Source organism: Thamnophis elegans, chromosome 4 (genome assembly GCF_009769535.1).
Source record: "Thamnophis elegans isolate rThaEle1 chromosome 4, rThaEle1.pri, whole genome shotgun sequence".
Classification (NCBI taxonomy): Eukaryota; Metazoa; Chordata; class Lepidosauria; order Squamata; family Colubridae; genus Thamnophis; species Thamnophis elegans.
In genome coordinates, this window is record NC_045544.1 from 121,302,715 (window position 1) to 121,322,374 (window position 19,660).

General features: G+C 42.3%; 1 protein-coding gene across 1 annotated transcript in view; it reads left to right on the forward strand.

Annotated features, from left to right (window-relative positions):
- LOC116508529 (NADPH--cytochrome P450 reductase) overlaps positions 1 to 19,660 on the forward strand; it is a 65,927-nt gene that overhangs the window by 31,048 nt on the left and 15,219 nt on the right. Inside the window, exons 3-8 of the mRNA XM_032217180.1 lie at positions 4,326 to 4,374; positions 9,853 to 9,981; positions 11,683 to 11,832; positions 15,710 to 15,834; positions 17,679 to 17,768; positions 18,741 to 18,839. Coding sequence (XP_032073071.1) covers positions 4,326 to 4,374; positions 9,853 to 9,981; positions 11,683 to 11,832; positions 15,710 to 15,834; positions 17,679 to 17,768; positions 18,741 to 18,839 — 642 coding nt within the window. The remainder of the gene's footprint in view (positions 1 to 4,325; positions 4,375 to 9,852; positions 9,982 to 11,682; positions 11,833 to 15,709; positions 15,835 to 17,678; positions 17,769 to 18,740; positions 18,840 to 19,660) is intronic.

Below are 19,660 nucleotides of genomic sequence, written 5' to 3' on the forward strand. Positions count from 1 at the left end.
CTGTTTTGCATGCAGGTAAGTGCAAGGACGAAAAACGGTCCTACTGGAAGTTCAGGGAGGCTGGAAATGAGTCTGTTTCCAGCCTCCAGAGGGCCCCCGGAGCCTGGGGAAGCCATTCTTGCCCTCCTGGAGGCTCAAGGAAAACCTCTGGAGGCTGGGGAGAGAAAAACGCCGGCCCCACCATGTTGCAGGAGGCCGATTAGGCCAGGCCCACCATGCCCATGGCTACCCAGCAACCAGGCAGAGAATCCCTTGCTAAAATGTCCCCCCCGGGTTCCACCACAAAACCGCGTTCGACTAAAGTGCGCTCGACGAAACCGCGTAGCTGACGTCATCACAGGGCGACAACAGCGCGGAGACAGAAGCACGCTGTAAACGCTAAACCTAAAATTAACCCTAAACCTAAACCTAACCCCCCTAAACCTAATCCTAAATCTAACCCTAAACCTAAACCTAACCCTTAACCTAACCCTAAACCTAACCCTAATCCTAACCCTTAACCTAACCCTAAACCTAATCCTAATCCTAACCCTAAACCTAACCCTAACCCTTAACCTAACCCTAACCCTTAACCTAACCCTAAACCTAACCCTAAACCTAACCCTTACCTTAACTTGAATTGGCTTGCTTTCAAAGCGCTATTTAAAGCGCCCTTCTTTCTCCGCGCTCGCTGTTGTCGCTCTGTTGATGACGTCAGCGACGCGGTTTAATTGGGCGCGCTTTAGTCGAGCGCGGTTTTGTCGTGCCACGCCCCCTGTGTTCCCCCCCCCCCCCCCCGGAATGAGTCCTGTGGGAAATAACAGGCAGTGGGAAAACTGCTTTATTATCTTGAAGAGGGCTTTGAATTCAATAGACAAGTGTTTAGACTCCGACTGATTATACTGACCTTGTTTCCCACTCCTAACGAAAACAATTTGGACACAGTCTTTTTTTTTTTTTAGAAAACTCTTCGTTTTCGGAACTTCCGTATAGCCTTCCGAAGGGGTTCTGTAGTGAAGGGCCCTTCTCAACATTAAAAGAAAGCGGCTTCCGTTTATTTTTTTTAAAAAAAGGCCTATGATGTAAAACAGTTGCTAAGGCGATGGAGGTCTCTTGCTGTGAAGCTCCCCCCCCCTACTCACTCTGGAACGGGTAAAAGTAGGGAGTGAGGGTGCATAGTGTCCTTGGGAATTTTCATTCTTCAGCCTTTCTCTCTCTCATTCCTTTCTGCTTGCTGCCAGATGTTGACATTCTTGGGTTTGTGCCGGGGCCCTCTGGGTAATTCTGAAAGCAGCCGACACGAATCCCAGCGGATCAGGCTGCTGGTGCCGTCTGACTCGAAGGGTTGGTATGCAGGGCTGTAACAAAAGGAGGCCGCCCGCTGACTTGAAGACCCAAGAAAAGGGGTAGTCTGAAGAACTCTGGGGACGCTTTGCTTCAGAGTGAAGTTTAGCTGTCTGCAGCCAGTATGAAATTGCAGGGTTGTGAAACACTGTGTACTTTCTCCGCTGCTTCCAATTCACTATGGGTTGCGCATATTCAGCACGGCCTGAAGAGGCTTTTCCTGGGAGGTAAGTTTAACCTGGGAGCCTTCCATGGATTTGGGGTGGGGTCTGCAAAATTGGGGGGCAGGGTCAGAGCAAGCCTTTTAAATGCAAAAACTGGTTTGGCAGCAGCTTTGATTCAGGAAAACTGACACAAACATGGATGTTGCCATGAGCGGCCACTATTTTTTGGGGGGGAGGGAGGGGTGATGCTTGGGAAGTTTCTCTTACTCTCCTCCCCACTCTGCACTAGCTTTTGTAAAGCCGAGCTCTTGCTACTAAAGAGATGTAATGAAGCAGAAATTTTTATTTGGCAGGGAAAGTTATTTTTCAACGGAAGGCAACTCTTTAAGATAACCTGCCTTGTCCAGGAAGGAATGGTGGCTCAGAAATACAGGACATTAAGAACAGAAAGAGTTCTTAATGGATGGAAGGATCCATCTTTTCATCTCGTAACATCTGCGAGTGCCACAAGCAAGAGTTAAACACATAATACCCTCTTGTTGTATTAAAAACGAGAGGAATACTTGTTTTGGTACAGTGGTGGGATTCAATGTTTTTTACTACCGGTTCTGTGGACGTGGCTTGGTAGGCATGGCAGAGGAAGGATACTGTAAAATCTCCATTCCCTCCCCACTCCAGGGGAAGGATACTGCAAAATCCCCATTCCCTCCCGATCATCTGGAACTCGGGAGGCAGAGAATAGATGGAGGCGGGGCCAGTCAGAGGTGGTATTTACCGGTTCTCCGAACCACTCAAAATTTCCGTTACGGTTCTCCAAAACTGGTCAGAACCTACTGAATACTTCCTCTGCTTTGGTAGAAGAGTTAACCAATAAGAGTAATGACTAGACAGCTCTTCTCTATTTGTTATCTGGTTACCGCCAAAGTGAATAGCTGCATTATGCTTTGTTTGGGGTTGCTGCTTTGAAAAGCGTTCACAATCTTCTGCTGGCTAGCTACTGTGTATGTGTGTGTGTTGTATATATATATATATAGGAGAGCCTTATTAGTCTATACAGGTAATCCTTGACTTACGACCACAATTGAGTGCCAAGTGTCTTTTGTTAAGTGGAGTTTTCCCCATTTTACGACCTTTTGTGCCACCGTTGTTAGGTGAATCACTGCAGTTGTTAAGTCAGAATCCTGGTTGTTAAGTGAATCGGGCTTCCTCATTGACTTTGTTTGTCAAAAGGTTGCAGAAGGGGATCACATGAATTTTGATCACATGATCATAGGGCTGCTAAAAAAGTTGTAAGTGTGAAAAATAGTGTAAGTCACTTTTTTCAGTGCCGTTGTAACTTGGAACAGTCACTAAATGAACTGTTGTAAGTCAAGGACTACCTGCAGTGGCAAAAACCCAGCCTGGTAGTAACTAACAAGTAACCTGGTAAACATTTTATTAAACTCTTGGAAGTTAAAGGCCTTTTAATAAAACACACTAGTTGGAAATGATGCTTGAGATACGTAACGTTACGCTGCCATGTCGTCATGAGTTTGACACCCCTGCTCTAGGCCAATGTTTCTCAACCTTATGGTTGCCTAGTAACGATCAGTATGCTGGCTGGGGGATTCTGGGAGTTGAAGTCCACATACACTATATTGCCAAAAGTATTCACTCACCTGCCTTTACTCGCATATGAACTTACAGTATTTAACCTGTGATTATGTCTTCCCGACTGAATTGCTGTTAGTATTTTTTTCCCCTTTGGATTCATTGTTGAATCACTGACACTGCATTAGTGCCCATAATGTGGCTAGATATTTCCTTAGTCTACTCCATGCTTCATTCATTTTTATTATCCTACAGATGCATATCAGTTATAACGTGACTTCTCCAAATTAATGACTTTTTTCATTCTTTGTGCTAATTATAGTTAGTCTGGATTTTATCAGACTGGTTTTCATTCATCTGTTCTGTATTAATGTGAGTATTGGGTAGAGAATTTGTAACAACATCCATTAGACATCAGTGAGCAGAGATCTGGAGCAGGCGTCATGTCCATATGGGAATGCAGGGGGCAGGCAGAGGTTGTGGGGAGCAGGTACTCCTGCAAGTAGCTCAGTTCTATGGTATTTAAAGCTTTAAAGGCAATAACCAGGAAATTTGAATTGCACCTGAACATCTATTGGGAGCCAATATAAGTCCATATGCGAGTAAAGGCAGGTGAGCGAATACTTTTGGCAATATAGTGTATCTTAAGGCTGCCAAGGTTGAGAAACCCTGCCCAAGACTTTCTGACTTCAGCAAATGTTGGTTGTGATGCAGCTGACAGAGACTATTGACCTTGGTCTGGTGGAAAAATAGCATTATTGTTCATGATGCAGCTGCCAGTTCAGTCTTGTAGAACTTGAGGCCTGCTAATTAAGATGGCTTATCATAATACCAAAATATTATTTGTGCCATTTGTGAAATAGCAATAGCAATAGCAGTTAGACTTATATACCACTTCATAGGGCTTTCAGCCCTCTCTAAGCGGTTTACAGAGAGTCAGCATATTGCCCCCAACAACAATCCGGGTCCTCATTTCACCCACCTCGGAAGGATGGAAGGCTGAGTCAACCTTGAGCCTGGTGAGATTAGAACCGCTGAACTGCAGATAACAGTCAGCTGAAGTGGCAATACTGCACCCTAACCACTGCGCCACCTCGGCTCTTGATAGGAGCTTGACGGACGCTTGATGATAGGAGCTTGACGGACGTTGATAAGTAGCAGATTGGAGAATCTGCTGAGCCATTGTTTGGTAACATAGCTGCAACTGTGAACGTTTCAAAACCAATCCTTCCCTTCTCTCTTTTTTAGTGAGCAGTCAGCAAATGAAAACAGTTTTATTGAAAAAATGAAAAAGACGGTAAGTTTCACTTCATTATTTCCATGGTTAATAGTTACTGAAACAGGCTTGTTGTTACCCAAGCTTTTCCAGCTACTTCAGCCTCTCTTCTGTATGTGAGAGCCAGCTGGCAGCAGAACATAGATTTTTTTTGGGGGGGGGGGGAAATATTTTTCAGTCTTGGATTCCCATATGTAGCTGGAGTACAGTGTCTACTGTTCTTAATCATGTAGCTGGGAATGATAAATATTAGAGAAAGCCTTCAGTAAAGAATATCTTCACGTCACACTGGGAGAAGGCATGTTTGGGTAAAATATATATTTGGCGTATAATATTCCTAAGAAATTAATTATTTGTTCATCAAAGTTTTGGATTGCCCCAAAATTACAATTTCTTGGGTGACATAAAAATCCAGTGGTGATATTACAAGTAGTCCTCGTTTTACAACAGTTCATTTAGTGACCATTTGAAGTTACAACGGCACTGAAAAAGTGACTTATAATCGTTTTTCACACTTGTGACCGTTGCAGCATTCCCATGGTCACAAGATCAAAATTTGGACGCTTGGCCACTAACTCCTATTTCTTTTTTTCCCTTTTTTTAAAAAAAACGTTTTTTTAAAATAATTCACTAACTCATATTTCTGACGGTTGCAAATGTCCCCGGGGTCATGTCATCCCCTTTTGAGACCTGACAAAGTCAATCGAGAACCCAGATTCACTTAACAACTATATTAACTTAACTGCAGCGATTCATTTAACAACTGTGGCTGCAAAGATCATAAAATGGGGCAAAATTCACTTAACTGTCATGCTTAGCAACATAAATTTTGGGCTCAACTGTGGTAATAAGTCGAGGACAACCTGTACTGCTAATAATAATTACTTTATTAATAAGGGACAGTGCTCTGAGACTTTAGAACTCAAGGCACTTGCCACATAAGACCTCAGACTGAACAATTGTCGAAAAGAAAGTCCAACTAGCCTAAATAGGGGACGTGGCAGTAGCTGAAGACAGCAGAATAGAAGAGAAAGAATGGAAGAAAATCACAAAACACAAAAACCTGCAAATACAAATGGAACAAGTTTGGGAAAAGAAAGCATAGATAGTACCAGTACAGGTAGTCCTCAACTTACAACAGTTCATTTAGTGACCGTTAAAAGTTACAACGGGACTGAAAAATGTGACTTATTTTCATTTTTCACACGACCGTTGCAGCATCCCCATGGTCACATGATCAAAATCCAGATGCTTGGCAACTGACTCACATTTATGAAGGTTGTGGTGTCCTGAGGTCACGTGATTCCCCTTTTGCGACCTCCTGACAAGCAAAGTCAAGGGGGAATCCGGATTCACTTAACAACCGTGTTACTAGCTCAACAACTGCAGCGATTCACTTAACGAATGTGACAGGAAAAGTTGTAAAATGTGGGACAAACTCACTTAACAAATGTTTCGCTTAGCAACAAAAGGTCAATTGTGGTCATAACCTGAGAACTACCTGTAGTAATAGGTGCCCTTAGTGGAATCTAGATCAGGGGTTTCCAACCTTGGCAACTTTAAGACCTATGGACCAGATTTGCTGGCTGAGGAATTCTGGGAGTTGAAGTCCACCGTGACCCGTCAAAACCGCGGTCCACAAAAGCGCGCTCGATGAAAGCGCGCATTTGATGTCATCACAGCGCGACGAAAAAAATTAAAAATTGAAATAAAAATAAAATTAAAGCAAGCCGATTCACTTAAAGGTAAGGGTTAGGTTTAGGTTTAGGTTTAGGGTTAGGGTTAGGTTAAGGGTTAGGGTTAGGTTTAGAGCGTTAGGGTTACGTTTAGCGTTAGGTTAAGGGTTAGTGTTAGGTTTAGCGTTAGGTTAAGGGTTAGGTTTAGGGTTAGATTTAGGGTTAGGTTAAGGGTTAGGGTTAGGTTTAGGGTTAGGTTTGGGGGGGTTAGGGTAAGGTTTTCGCTTTATTTTTACATTTATCGATCACAGCGCGATGTTTTCGTCACGCTGTGATGACGTCACGTACGCGCTTTCGTCGAGCACGCTTTTGTCTACCGCGGTTTTGTGGTGGAACCGAAGTCCACAGGTCTTAAAGTTGCCAAGGTTGGAGACCTCTGATCTAGAGCACTGCTTGAACACCAAGTCAGCATTGACAAAATCACCATTGGGCAATTGCAAAAGTCAGCTCTATTTGGAACAGCTTATGTACTGCAATGATAAATACCATCAAACAAGAACATCTGATTATCCCAGGTCCTTGACAATGGTGCGATAAGTGCATAAAAATGCCAAATCTAGCCTAAACATCGGACTGACATTGAGACGAATCATAATAATAATAATAATAAATGCCAAATCCCGTCTAAAAACGCTGGCTGCAAGAAGTCATAATAATGATAATGTGATTGCTATATTTTTGTTTCTTTTCTCTTGTAGATAATTTTGTAATTAAAATAATGTCCTGTAAGAGATAACTTGGTTAGCAAGAACAACAATAAAACTCATATAAAATAAATGCATAAAACCAGTAGCAAAACAATATCCAAGAATTTACTTGGTTTTTTTTTTTTTAAGATCCTGGTAACAGATAGGAATGGTATTTTAAAAAGGAGATACTACTCATAAAAATCCCCACCCCCTTTTTTCTCTTGCCTGCCTTATAAAAGGATCTTGGATAAAGGATTGGCTGGATTGGGTTCCAAGCCATTTGCTACTCTGTTTCCCCCAAAATAAGACCTCCCTGGATAATAAGCCCAATTGGGCTTTTGAATACATGTGCTAAAATAAGTCCTCCCCTGAAAATAAGCCCTCCCCGAAAATATTGCAACACAGCGGGAGCTGCCTCCTGCACCTCAAAAATAATAAGACCTCCCCAAAAATAAGGCCAAACACTTATTTCGGGTGTCAAAAGAAAATAAGACTGTCTTATTTTTGGGGAAACACGGTAGAAAACTCACATTTTATATTGGGCATAGAAATAAAGTAGCAGCCAGGACATAAGGCAAGTCATTAGCTTAGCAGGATTGTCTTAGCATCTCCCAATTAGCAACACTTCGATTTCACTATTTTAAAACTGACATTTCTGGGCTATTTGAAATAGCAATAGCAATAGCAGTTAGACTTATATACCGCTTCATAGGGCTTTCAGCCCTCGCTAAACGGTTTACAGAGTCAGCATATCGCCCCCACAGTCTGGGTCCTCATTTCACCCACCTCGGAAGGATGGAAGGCTGAGTCAACCTTGAGCCGGTGAGATTAGAACTGCTGAACTGCAGATAACAGTCAGCTGAAGTGGCCTGCAGTACTGCACCCTAACCACTGCGCTACCTCGGCTCTTGAAAGAGTTCCCATGCATCCTGTACAACGATCCAGACAATATTACAATGCTGTCTCTGTCCAACTAGGATAATAGTCAGTTTGACAATTGAGTCCAATATTTACATTGCTAAGTGAGAAATTTGTTAAGTGAGATTTGCCCCATTTTACGACCTTTGTTGCCACACTTGTTAAGTCAATCACTGCAGTTGTTAATTTAGTAACACCGTGGTTAAGTGAATCTGGCTTTCCCATTGACTTCGCTGGCCAGAAGGTCGCAAAAGGAGATTACGTGACCCCGGGACAATGCAAGTGTCATAAATATGTTAGTTGCCAAGCATCTGAATTGTGATCACATGGCATTGGGCATGCTGCTGTGGTTGTAAGGGTGGAAAAGGGTCATCAGTCCCTTTTTTCAGTATCATTGTAACTTTGAATGGTCACTAAATGAATAGTTGTAAGTCGAGGACTACCTGTTTAGGCAAACCAAAATAAACTCACAATGGTTTACAGCTTAGGCATGCTTGGAGGTACTTTATGGACAAGTGATATACCTCAGGCTCTTTGCTTGATCCTTTAGCATAAGATTAACAATTTTTTCTCTTGCAATTTCCTCAGATAGTTTTTGTGCAACTTCCAGGGTGATTTTGGCCATTTTAAACTCCCCCTTCTGTTTACTTGCTCTGAATTTGGCCATACCAGCAGCAGAAGACTTGCCCTTAAACAATGCACCCCATCCAAAGCAGAGTGCCCATCTAGGATGCCATTTGCTGTATAGCAAAGCAGCTGTTAAAAGGTCCAAGAGAACCTCCAAGCTAGTAGTCCCAAAGGTGCTTTTGCAAAAGGCAACTGGGCTTTCAGTTCTGACTGGATGGTGGGGAATGGGGAACTGAAGAAGCTTCTTGGATAAGAAGCGAAACATCTTAAAAGAAAAAACAGAAAGTCCAGTTGCCTCTTGAAAAAAAGCATCTTTGGGACAATCATGGATGACCGAGAATCTCCATAGACTCCAAGCTGATATCCCTATCCCTTTGCTGGTCATCCAGTAAAAAACTGCTCTAAGTTTGGATTTCAGTGAATCTAGAGAATGGTTTTGAGTTGATCAACTTCCACTCATCGGAGCCACTGTTGGTGAAAATAATCTACAATTATTTTCATCCTCCATATGCAGAATAGATTTATTTAGGAGTGGACAGATAAGTTTGTTTATTGGATGCCACCTTCTCAAGGAGGAATTAATAAATTTTTGGATAAGTCAGTAGTATACATTTCCATTAGTTTATTTATAATTTAAAACAAAGGAGGCACAAGGAACAGTTAACATAACAATTTTAGCATTCCCCCAAAAGTTGCAAAGGTTTATTGAATATGCATTTGCATTTTCCTGGAAAAGCCACATGTAAAATATTAGCTGCCACTTGGACTTGTTCAATTTATTCTCTATGTGTTCTGTTACTAATTAGCCTTACAAAACATTGCATGTTTAAACTTGATCTAGAGTTGTGTGCAACTGAATGTAGGTATTGCCGCATACTTACAATGCAGAGAGGTTGATAGGCAAACGTGGGTTTCAGGTGGTTGTAGATGGACCAAACTCCCAAATCCCAACCGTTGTGTGGCAGTGTGTATCTTTCCTGCTCTGTGCTTTGCTGTTTGCCCCCTAACCAGAATGTTACATTTGAAGAAGTATAAACGGAACATCTATACAACTCTCCTGAACAATGTGTTCCCTGACGTTCAGTGCCAGAGAAGTCTGCTTGAACCTTTAGAACTGAAAATATTTACTTAGGAAATTTCATAATAACAAATGGGCTACAATTCCCTTTACACATTTTAAAGGGAAAAATACTTAAATCCCGAATAATACTTAGTTTTGTCCCAAGAGAGAACATGTGATATCACGTGCATTCTGATGTTGTTGCACATGGATGCAAATTAACACCTGTAATCGAGGTCATGTCTTCAAGAGATGCCTACTTTTTGGCTTGCCTGAAAGCTGTGCAAAAAGTAAATATGTTTCCTTCTGATAAACTTTAGGAGAATACATGAATTTCTGTTTTGATTTCAGATCTGGTTGTAGTGATGGAGGTAGAAATTATGATCTGGCAATAAGTAACCTTATTGACTTTGAGCAGTTCCAAAGTCTTTGCTAAATTGTCGTTCTCCCATTTTGATTTCCTTTCCAGGGAAGAAACATAGTGGTATTCTATGGATCTCAAACAGGCACCGCCGAAGAATTTGCCAACCGCCTTGCAAAAGATGCTCAACGTTACGGGATGCGGGGCATGTCTGCTGATCCAGAAGAATATGACTTGGTATGTCCTCAGCAGTCTTGCCACCCCTTTCAATCCTTGCTGGTATCACCTGAATTTGAGGTTACGTTGTCCTATCACATCTGCTGAGATTTCAATTTACTAAATATCAGAAGATTGCTGTCAAAGAAGTGCCCATGAAAAAACTCTTATCATACATGAGTAATAATTTAGTCTTTCTCAACCTGGTGCTATCCCTATGTGATAGGACTTCAGCTTGCTGAATTTCCAGCCAGTGTGGTTTGATAAAATAGGAATTCTATATAAATTTTAGTTCCCTCCTCATTAGGCAAACGAATGGAGGAGGATTGCATAAGAGGAGCAAGAGCAATAGCACGTAGACATATATACTACTTCATAGTGTTTTACAGCCCTCTCTAAGCGGTTTACAGAGTCTGCATATTGCCCCCAACAATCTGGGTCCTCATTTTACCCATCTTAGAAGGATGGAAGGCTGAGTCAACCCTGAGCCAGTCAGGACTGAACTGTTGGCAGTCGGCAGATTTAGCCTGCAATACGGCATTCTGACCACTGCGCCACCAGTGCTCTCTGCTAGCTAGAGTCTACTAGCTTTTTCTTCCTGATGCCTCTCCAATTTCTCCAGGAGAAGGCAAGCAGTATTGTAGCTGCGCTGGGCTGCCAGGATCTAAAGAACGATAAAAGGTTTTAATTTTCTTTCTTCTTTAGGCAGCAGGGATTGAATATATAACTTCATGCCTCTAAGAGCTCTACTGTTATCCTCAACCTGAAGAGAAAAATTACAATCAACACATCCAATAGCTTCAGGTTGGGGAAAACTGCACTCAGTTATAATTTTGTGTAATTACCACTTGCTCTTTTAGTAAAGCATGCCTTGTACACTATATGTCTTGTCATCTGCATGACATCACCAGGTCTCGCTGCTTTAGCAAAGTAAGGAAGATACTCGGAGATGATTCACGCCCTCGTCAGTGTCTCTTTGCACTTTTACCATCGGGCAGAAGACATCAAAGTATAGCCAACCAAACAAATAAGTTTAAAATAGTTTCTATCCTTGGGCTGTCAGACTTTAATATAACTACAATCACTCCACACACACGCGGAAACGTATGACTAGTTTTTTCTTTTTCTTTCTTTTTTCATTTCCGTTATAATTTTGCACCAGAGAGGCTAAAACCAATTGCATTGTATTTATTTTGTGCAATGACAATAAAGACTATACTCAAAAGCCTTTGACAAACAGTCAGAATTAAGACTGTAATAAAGACAACCTTAACAAAAGAATGGCTGGAATTGTATGACATTTAGATGATTTCTGTGAGAAGAAAGGGTGAAGCTAGTCTTGCTCAGGACCTGAAAAACTTAAGTGAATCTCATAGTATCTCCAGTCTTTTTGTGAAATTGTCAGCATGGTGGACAGCGATTTCCCCTGGATAGAAAGAAAAACTGGTGTTTATAGCACTATAGCACTTAGACTTATATACCGCTTCATACTGCTTTACAGCCCCCTCTAAGCGGTTTACAGAGTGTGCATATTGCCCCCAACAATTTTGGGTCCTCATTTTACCCACCTTGGAAGGATGGAAGGCTGAGTCAACTTTGAGCCTGGTGAGATTTGATCTCTCAAACTGCAGGCAGCCGGTGATCAGCAGAAGTAGCCAGCAGGACTGCACTTTAACCACTGCGCCACCGTATTCCTTATTTGTTGTACTCTCTCTCATACAGTCGGACCTGAGTCATTTAGCGGAAATTGATAAGTCTCTGGCAGTCTTCTGCATGGCCACCTATGGAGAAGGGGATCCCACCGATAATGCCCAAGATTTCTACGACTGGTTGCAAGACACAGATTCCAAACTGTCTGGTATAAAATACGCGGTGAGCTTTGATTATCTCTTCAGGGCTACTTTTGTGATGGGAGACAGTGGGTATAGGATGCTTGAGTAAACTAAAAGTTGCTGCCCAGAAGCTGAGATCATTTCATTGAAATGTGGATATGAATTCTGAATATACAAAACCCATCCGAATGCAACCCTTATGCACTCAGTGAAAGCTGGGGTGGGGGTGGGGGGTAGTCCCAGAAAATTATTATGACCAAGTGTTATGGTTATCCCTATTTCCTGACAAAAATGCTCATTTTGCAGATTCTAATCAGAGAAGAATCAGAGTCCTATTAGAGAGGGAACTCCAAAGGGTAAAGGAGAAAAGTTATCTTTTGTACAAGCACATACTTGCAAGATTGTTAAATTGTAGAGCTGGAAGATATCTTAAGATAAAGCTAGAGGTTCCCCTTGCACATATGTGCTAGTCGTTCCCGACTCTAGGGGGCAGTGCTCATCTCTGTTTCAAAGCCGAAGAGCCAGCGTTATCCAAAGACTCTCTGGTCATGTGGCCAGCATGGCTAAACGCCAAAGGTGCACGGAACGCTGTTACCTCCCCACCAAAGGTGGTTCCTATTTTTCCACTTGCATTTTCACATGCTTTCGAACTGCTAGGTTGGCAGAAGCTGGGACAAGTAACAGAAGCTCACTATTACATGGCACTAGGGATTTTAACCGCCGAACTGCTAACCTTTCGATCAACAAACTCAGCGTCTTTGTCACTGAGCAACCACATCCCTTGGAAGGTATCCTAGACCTTGCATAATCTAACTCCCTGCTCAGTGTGGATCCACTGGAGCAATTCTGATGTCTTCATTTGAAGGTCTCCCTTCTTTCCCATTCTCATTCTGTTGAATGCTCAGAATTACCAATTCTCCTTTATTCTCATTTTTTACAGCAATTTTGTTTAACTGAGAGTGGTTGGGTATACTGTAGGAAAGGTGGTGATCACACCCAACTCCCTTCACCCAAGCAATCCGTTACATCCCTAGCTTTCTTCAATGATCACTGCCTATCCTCTCTAGCATAACTTGCTCGGCATGCACATTGTGGCCTTTAATCTTATCTCAAATGGAGCTTTGGGACTATAAAGTCTGCTCTGCTGCCAGTTTTCTTATTTGTTCTATGAAAGTTGTTTTGAAAACTGTATAATGAAAGCGGAGCTCTCCATTTTTGTTTTTGTTTTACCCAGTTACGTTGCAGTTAAACTCAAGGGGTTCTCGGTGCTCTCTTGGTTGTTTTCCTGCAAACATTTCATTACCCAAACTAAGTAGTATTAGTGCTGATAATGTTATCTAGCTTGGGTAATGAAATGTCTGCAAGAAAACAGCCAAGCTCAGAGAGCACCACAGACTCCTCATTTCAATCCTGTGCTACAGATATTCTCCTTTATTGGCAGTTCAACTTGTCCATTGGTCGGGTGAAAGGAACAATATTCTTCAGGCTGTCAGCATAGCTGCATCCCTTAGGTTAGTCTCAGTTCAGACAAGGAGAGAAGAAAGTCATGACTGTTACATTCTAGAGCTGATGGGCACAGTTCCTGTGCGGGCCAAGTTGGTGCCTGTGCCCTCTGTATCCACGTCTGAGAGTTGGGGAAGCAAATGAAGCCACAAATATAATTCCTCTGAGGATTGTTCTTGAATTTTGGAGCATTTTGTGGATGATTGAGCTCCAGGGATCAAACTACTACTCTTAGCTCTTGTTCCTCTCTTTTCAGTCTATTCAAATGCATCATTAACTCTTGGTGCTGAGGTGTATTGCCAGAAGAGAGGCAATGAGGGAAGGAATCAACGTTGACAATTTTTCCTTGGCAACTGAAAAGCTAACAAAGAGCTCTTAAGCCTCTCTCTCATTATTTTACCTTCCTAGCTACTTCCTTAGCTTTATTTTCCTAGGGCTGCTTCCATGAAAATGGGCATTTTCCTCTCTTCTCTCCAGTCATAAATAGTGTTTTTCAAGTCTTTTGAGATGCTCTTGTCCATTTCTATGCTTGAAAATCCAGCTCTCCCAAATTAGTTGCTCTTTCTAATGCTTCCATCTAATGGTCAGTAATAAATGTAGCAAGTAACTATAGCATGTTTCTAGCCTCTACAGTTGATATCCAGAGGTGCATGACATCAATCACAGCTCAGTTTCTGTGGCTACAGTCATTTTCTCTTTCCCATTCTAATAAGAGGAGAGACATGAAAATAATGTTATTTCCTCTGGGTTACAACTGGCTTTTTTTTTTTTGCTTTGACCACTGCGGTTTCTTCTTTTTATTGCTACCCTTCCAAAATTCATTTTGTGCTTTTTTAATAGTATGATACATTACATCTCTATATGACAGACTTTTCTGCTTTGGATCTAACAGCAAGTTTTATTCTTGCTCTCTTCCTCAGTTCTAATACACATTTTCTTCTTTCCCCCATGGATTTTGATTCCCCAATTACATTACTATCTTTAATTCAAAAGGTCATCTAATTTCTATCCAATGATTCTGTCCTTTCATCCCGGTTGCCTGTAATGCTGGATAAAGCCTGTTCCGTCCAGATCCTTTTCCTTTGTCTTGCTGGAGTCTTTGATTCAACCATCTCCAGCCCAAAGTAGCCAAGTTTAAATCCACACCCTTAAAATAATTGTACATTTTCTCCATTTTTCCTCCTCTTTCTGCCTCTTACATCAGAAACATTTTAGAGTAGAGAACTCTGCACGCTATGACCGGCACAAAAAAGATTATAAAATTGCTTTATGATTGTCATGACTTACAATTGTAATGGGAAAGTTCCATTATAGTTGTAACTCTCATTGTAACTACCTGTATCAGGAGGGCCATTAATAGTTTTAAGAACATGGGCTCCCTTTTGTTTTTTTGTTTTGTTTTTTTAAATAGTCTTTGAAAGCTAAAAAAAGTAAGCCCAGTGTCACCGTAATACCACAGAAAAGGGAAGAGGCTAAATAGGAAACAGGTTTAGTGTATCTCTTTAGTTTATTTATTTATTGAATTTATATTGCCGCCTATTCGCACATGGCGACTCAAGGCAGTTTACAGAATATAAAACCTCATTTAAAACAATAAAACTATTTTAAAAAATCAAATAAATTAATATAAAATGATAAAATCACCCCCAGCAACAGCAGATCACATGAACCATTTAATGGGCTCCATCCCACTCTGGGTTCCCCAGGCCCGCTGGCAGAACCAGGTGTTCAGCGCCTTCCGAAAGAGTATTAGAGTGGGGGCCATTCTAATCTCTGGGAGAATGATTTTCCAGAGAGAGGGAGCCACCACAGAGAAGGCCCTTGTTCTGGCTCCCACCAGGTGTATCTCCCTGGGGGATGGGACCTACAACATTCCCTGACTCCCCTTTCTTTAACAATTTAACAATGGTAGTGATTCACTTAACAACTGTGGCAAGAAAGGTCATAAAACGGAGCAAGACTCACTTAACAAGTGTTTTGCTTAGCAACAGAAAGGTTGGGCCCAATTGTGGTTGTAAGTCGAGGACTACCTGTATGTGAAGAAGATTCCAGAGGAGTTGTGCTGCTCCAGTGGCAATAAACACAACACTGAAACATTTGTTTTATGCCACCCAAAGTAATTTCTCATGAGATGGGTGGGTAGCCATATAAATTTGATAAATGAATACATCTTATATCGCCTGAAAGATGGATATCCTAAACATTTATGAATCCACGAAAATGTATTCCATGTCCAATTTAGAAGGAGTAAGAAAGCCTCGGGTCCAGCATTGTTTAACAGACATTTAGGATAGAATCCTCATCTAAACGAGAGGAAAGCCTTGTGAAACTCAAAAGTACCTGATGTCCAAGGAGATATTCCTTGGATTCTTCTGATTGCCTCTGAACTGAACCAATCTTTTTCTGCTTTCCAGGTGTTTGGACTTGGGAACAAAACTTACGAGCATTTTAACGCCATGGGGAAATTTGTAGATAAGAAGCTGGAGGAACTCGGAGCTCAGCGGATATATGAACTTGGCATGGGAGATGATGATGGAAAGTGAGTAGCTGTTGGAATCTCTGCTCCAGTTGGTTGTTTGGCTGGGATAGAGGACAGCAGTCTGATTCTTAGCCATGGCCAATCCTAAGGGGAGTTGGTTGCCTTTTGAGTCACTTGGAGCCCTAAGATTGCTTGCATGTGGCACTGCAGAGTTCTTCTGAAGTTACCGTTCAATTATAATTTTTAATATTACAACAAAGAAAAAATGCTTCCATTTATGATATTATTGTTGTTATTGCTGTCACATAGCTGCTTATCTCAGTCCTTGGGAAGGTGATTAAAAAGTCTAAATGCATTCTAAACCATGGGCTGAGTGATCAACCATCGTAATATCTTATTATACACATTATACATTAAGCTATGCATATATACTTTATTGAAAGCTTGGACATGGCCCCTCAGAGCCCTCCTGAAGTTACAATTATAGATTTTAATATAAAGAAGAAGAAAAAATGGCTTACGTTTATGATATCAACATCATTTCTATTATTATTGTTGTTGTTGCTATATCTCTATGTTATTTGACTCCCAGCAGCTCTGGGAGATTTACAGATTTTCATTTAAGCATGAAAAGCACAACAATAACATCAAGAAACCAAAAAGAGTAGTTAAGAGCAGGTAGAATAACAAATCAGGTGAAAACAAAAGAGAACAATCTAGGTCAGGGGTGTCAAACTCGATTTCATTGAGGGCCACATCAGGGCTGTGTTTGACCTCAGAGGGCCAGAGTGGGAGTGGCATGTCAGGAGTGCCTGTGGTGGCCCAAATGTTCTTCCAGAGAAAATGGGCTCCTGAGGTCCGTTTTCGGCTGCAGTGGCCTCCTGCAACCCTCTGCCAGTGAAAATGTTTTTCCTGGCAGAGACACCGCAGGCCAGTCCCTCACTCTTTCCAGGGTAGCCCTGTGGGTCAGATCTAAGCACCCTGCAGGCCGGATCCAGCCCGTAGGCCTTGAGTTTGACACCCCTGATTTAGATGAACAGGAGACTTCAATCAGCTTCACCAAAGGTCTGAGTAAAGAGCCAGGCTTTCAGGCCTCTTTGTAACCCCAGTAAGATGTGTGTGTGTTCAGATCTTGGGAGAACCTCATTCCAGAAGGCAGACATTACTATAGAGAAGGCACACTTCTGGGGTCTCAATAAATGGCATTGTTTAATTAAATGAACCCAGAATTGGCTGGTGGATACTATGGGAGATAGGCAAACCCTGAAGGAACCAGGCCCTTAATTCACTTCACTTCACAAAATACATTTGCAATTGCATTAAAATGGAATCAAATATAATTTTAGCTGGGCTTACTTTTTTGGAATGCAGTTTTAATTTCGCTGCTCAAAAGGTCAGGTACTGCCTACTAGCTTGAAAAATTAGTACCTCTTCCAAACCCTTCTGTATAAAGCTTATTTGTTGTGTAAACTGCCAGAGGCAGCTGAACAAGTGAAGCAGTGCATTTAAGCAAGAGTAGCACTAGTTGAGCTCCCTCCTGACTGTGCAGTTTTTAAAGCCCCAGGACTGTCTTTTGAATTGGGCCTCCCATATAAATGCCAATATGATCGATGTCCCGTATAAATGCCAAGAAAACTGATGTTGCCGTTTCTGCAACTGATTGAATCAGCTCTTCCTTATGGCTTGGACGTATATAAAGTCAGAAGGGATGATAAGGGTGAAGGATCTGGATCAGAGTTGCTCAGCTTTAGCTACTTTAAAATACCTTAAAATTCCACAGCTAATGAGAAGTTGGAATCCACACATCTTAAAGTTGCTGAGGTTGAGAATCTTCAATCTGTATATTGGATATTGAATAAGATGCCTTTGGTTTTTCCCATCTCCCCCTTCACTGTTTCCAACAGCTTGGAAGAAGATTTCATCACTTGGCGTGAACAGTTTTGGCCAGCTGTGTGTGAACATTTTGGCGTGGAAGCCACAGGCGATGAATCCAGGTGAGTGTGGAATAGCAATTCGTAAGAGAAGAGGGCTTGTGAACCCCTGATACACCTTCTGAGAAGAGTAGGTTGGGGCACTGGTGGTTTTCAGCTTCGTTTCCAAAATAGCCTTCAAGGAAGCAGTTCTGAGCTCTAGCAAGGCAATTTTGTATGGTGGCAGTAGAGGAAAGTGGAGGCCCTATCCCCGTGATCTCCTTTCGGTGGGCATGCGAGCCGTCGCCCCAGTTCAGCTCCATTGTGCATGTGCACGTGCCTCCCACCGGCCAGCCAATTTTTGGGTCTTGCCGCATATACGTGGGGGGAGGAGGACACATGCGGGAGATGCGTGTACATGTGTTGGGGGTCAGAGGCAGCGTGAATGGGGGCATGGGGATCGTGGGTTTGCACGCCCATGCACAGGAGGGACAGGGTGCGTGGAGTGCGTGTCATGTGCACATTACACTATGGGTGTGGGCACGCGCATGTGCGCTTTCGGCATGCGGTGACAAGGTTAGCCATCACTGCCCTATCCATTCGCTTCATGTAACCTATGATAACTGCTCTTAGAAAAATATGGCATGTAGAAGGAGGAGAGAGGAACTCCCAGCTCCATGGCTCTGCTGTGATCATGGGGGAGTCCCTCAATGTCTGCCTCCAGGTTCGCCATGTGGCAGTACGAGCTCCATCCCACCCCGGCCCCTGAAATTGAAAGTCCAGCATCCATTTATTTATTTGCACCCTGCCTTTATTATTTTTACAAATAACGCAAGACAGAGAACATACCCAACGTACCCTTCTCCTCCTATTTCCCCCCACAACGACAACCCTGTGAGGTGGGTTGGACTGAGAGAGGGCGACTGGCCCAACTTCCCTCAGCTGGCTTTCATGGCTAAGGTGGGCCTTGACCTCATGGTCTTCTAGCCTGGTGCCTCAACCACTTGACCAAGCTGACTTTGTACACAAGCTTTATTTCCCTTTTTTTTTCTCTAGTATTCGGCAATACGAGCTGGTGGTTCACAAAGACATCTCCCCAAGCAAAGTTTACAAGGGTGAAATGGGACGCCTCAAGAGCTATGAGAACCAGAAACCGTAAGTTATCAAAAGGGAGGCTGAGAGAGACAAACAAGAGTCAAACCCTCCCCTCATTAACTAGTGGCAGGCCTCCCCAAACCAGGAAAGACATGGGGAATTCCTTCCGAGCAGTTTCCTTTATTGTATCTCACCTCTAGACAGAAGTCTTGCCAAACTAATGCAACTGTTTGCATCACCATAGATATACTTTGAGAATTGTTAGGAAGGAGCCTTCTTAATTCTTTCTTTTGGCCAAACTATGTAAGGTTGGCTGCCTCTTTGCCCTCTGGAATGCAGCCCCTCCCTTTTGGGAAACCAGACTACATTCCACGCCACAGGTAGGGGCTGAATTGGCTGTAAGCATTTCCCAAACGGCGACAATAAAATCTTGGCTGTTTTGAAATGTTTGAATTGCCCTTGCAAGGAAATCTCAAAATATATCTTCGTTATCACAGTAATAGTTTTTCTTCTGTTGTACTTTCTTCTCCTCTTCCTGCTTCCATTTAAAACTATTACTATTTCTTCCTCCTCTTCCTTTTATTACTGTTATTACTCTACAGCTGCTCCTTCTCTTTCTACTTAATTATTATTCATTTTTAAAAATTATTACTCCTAAAGGGACAAAGAGTGATATATGAAATCAGCAGGGCACACACACACAATAGAAACGGTAAAATTCAAGAAGCAATCCCTCCTCTTTAAAATCCCATTTAAAGAAATCCCTAGGAAAAGGGCTCTACGGTAGTCCTTAGCAGCAGGAAGTCCTCGTCCAGTTGTGAATAAGAATGTCCATTTGTGTGAACCATTGTACATCAAAGAGATATTAAGAAATTGCACGC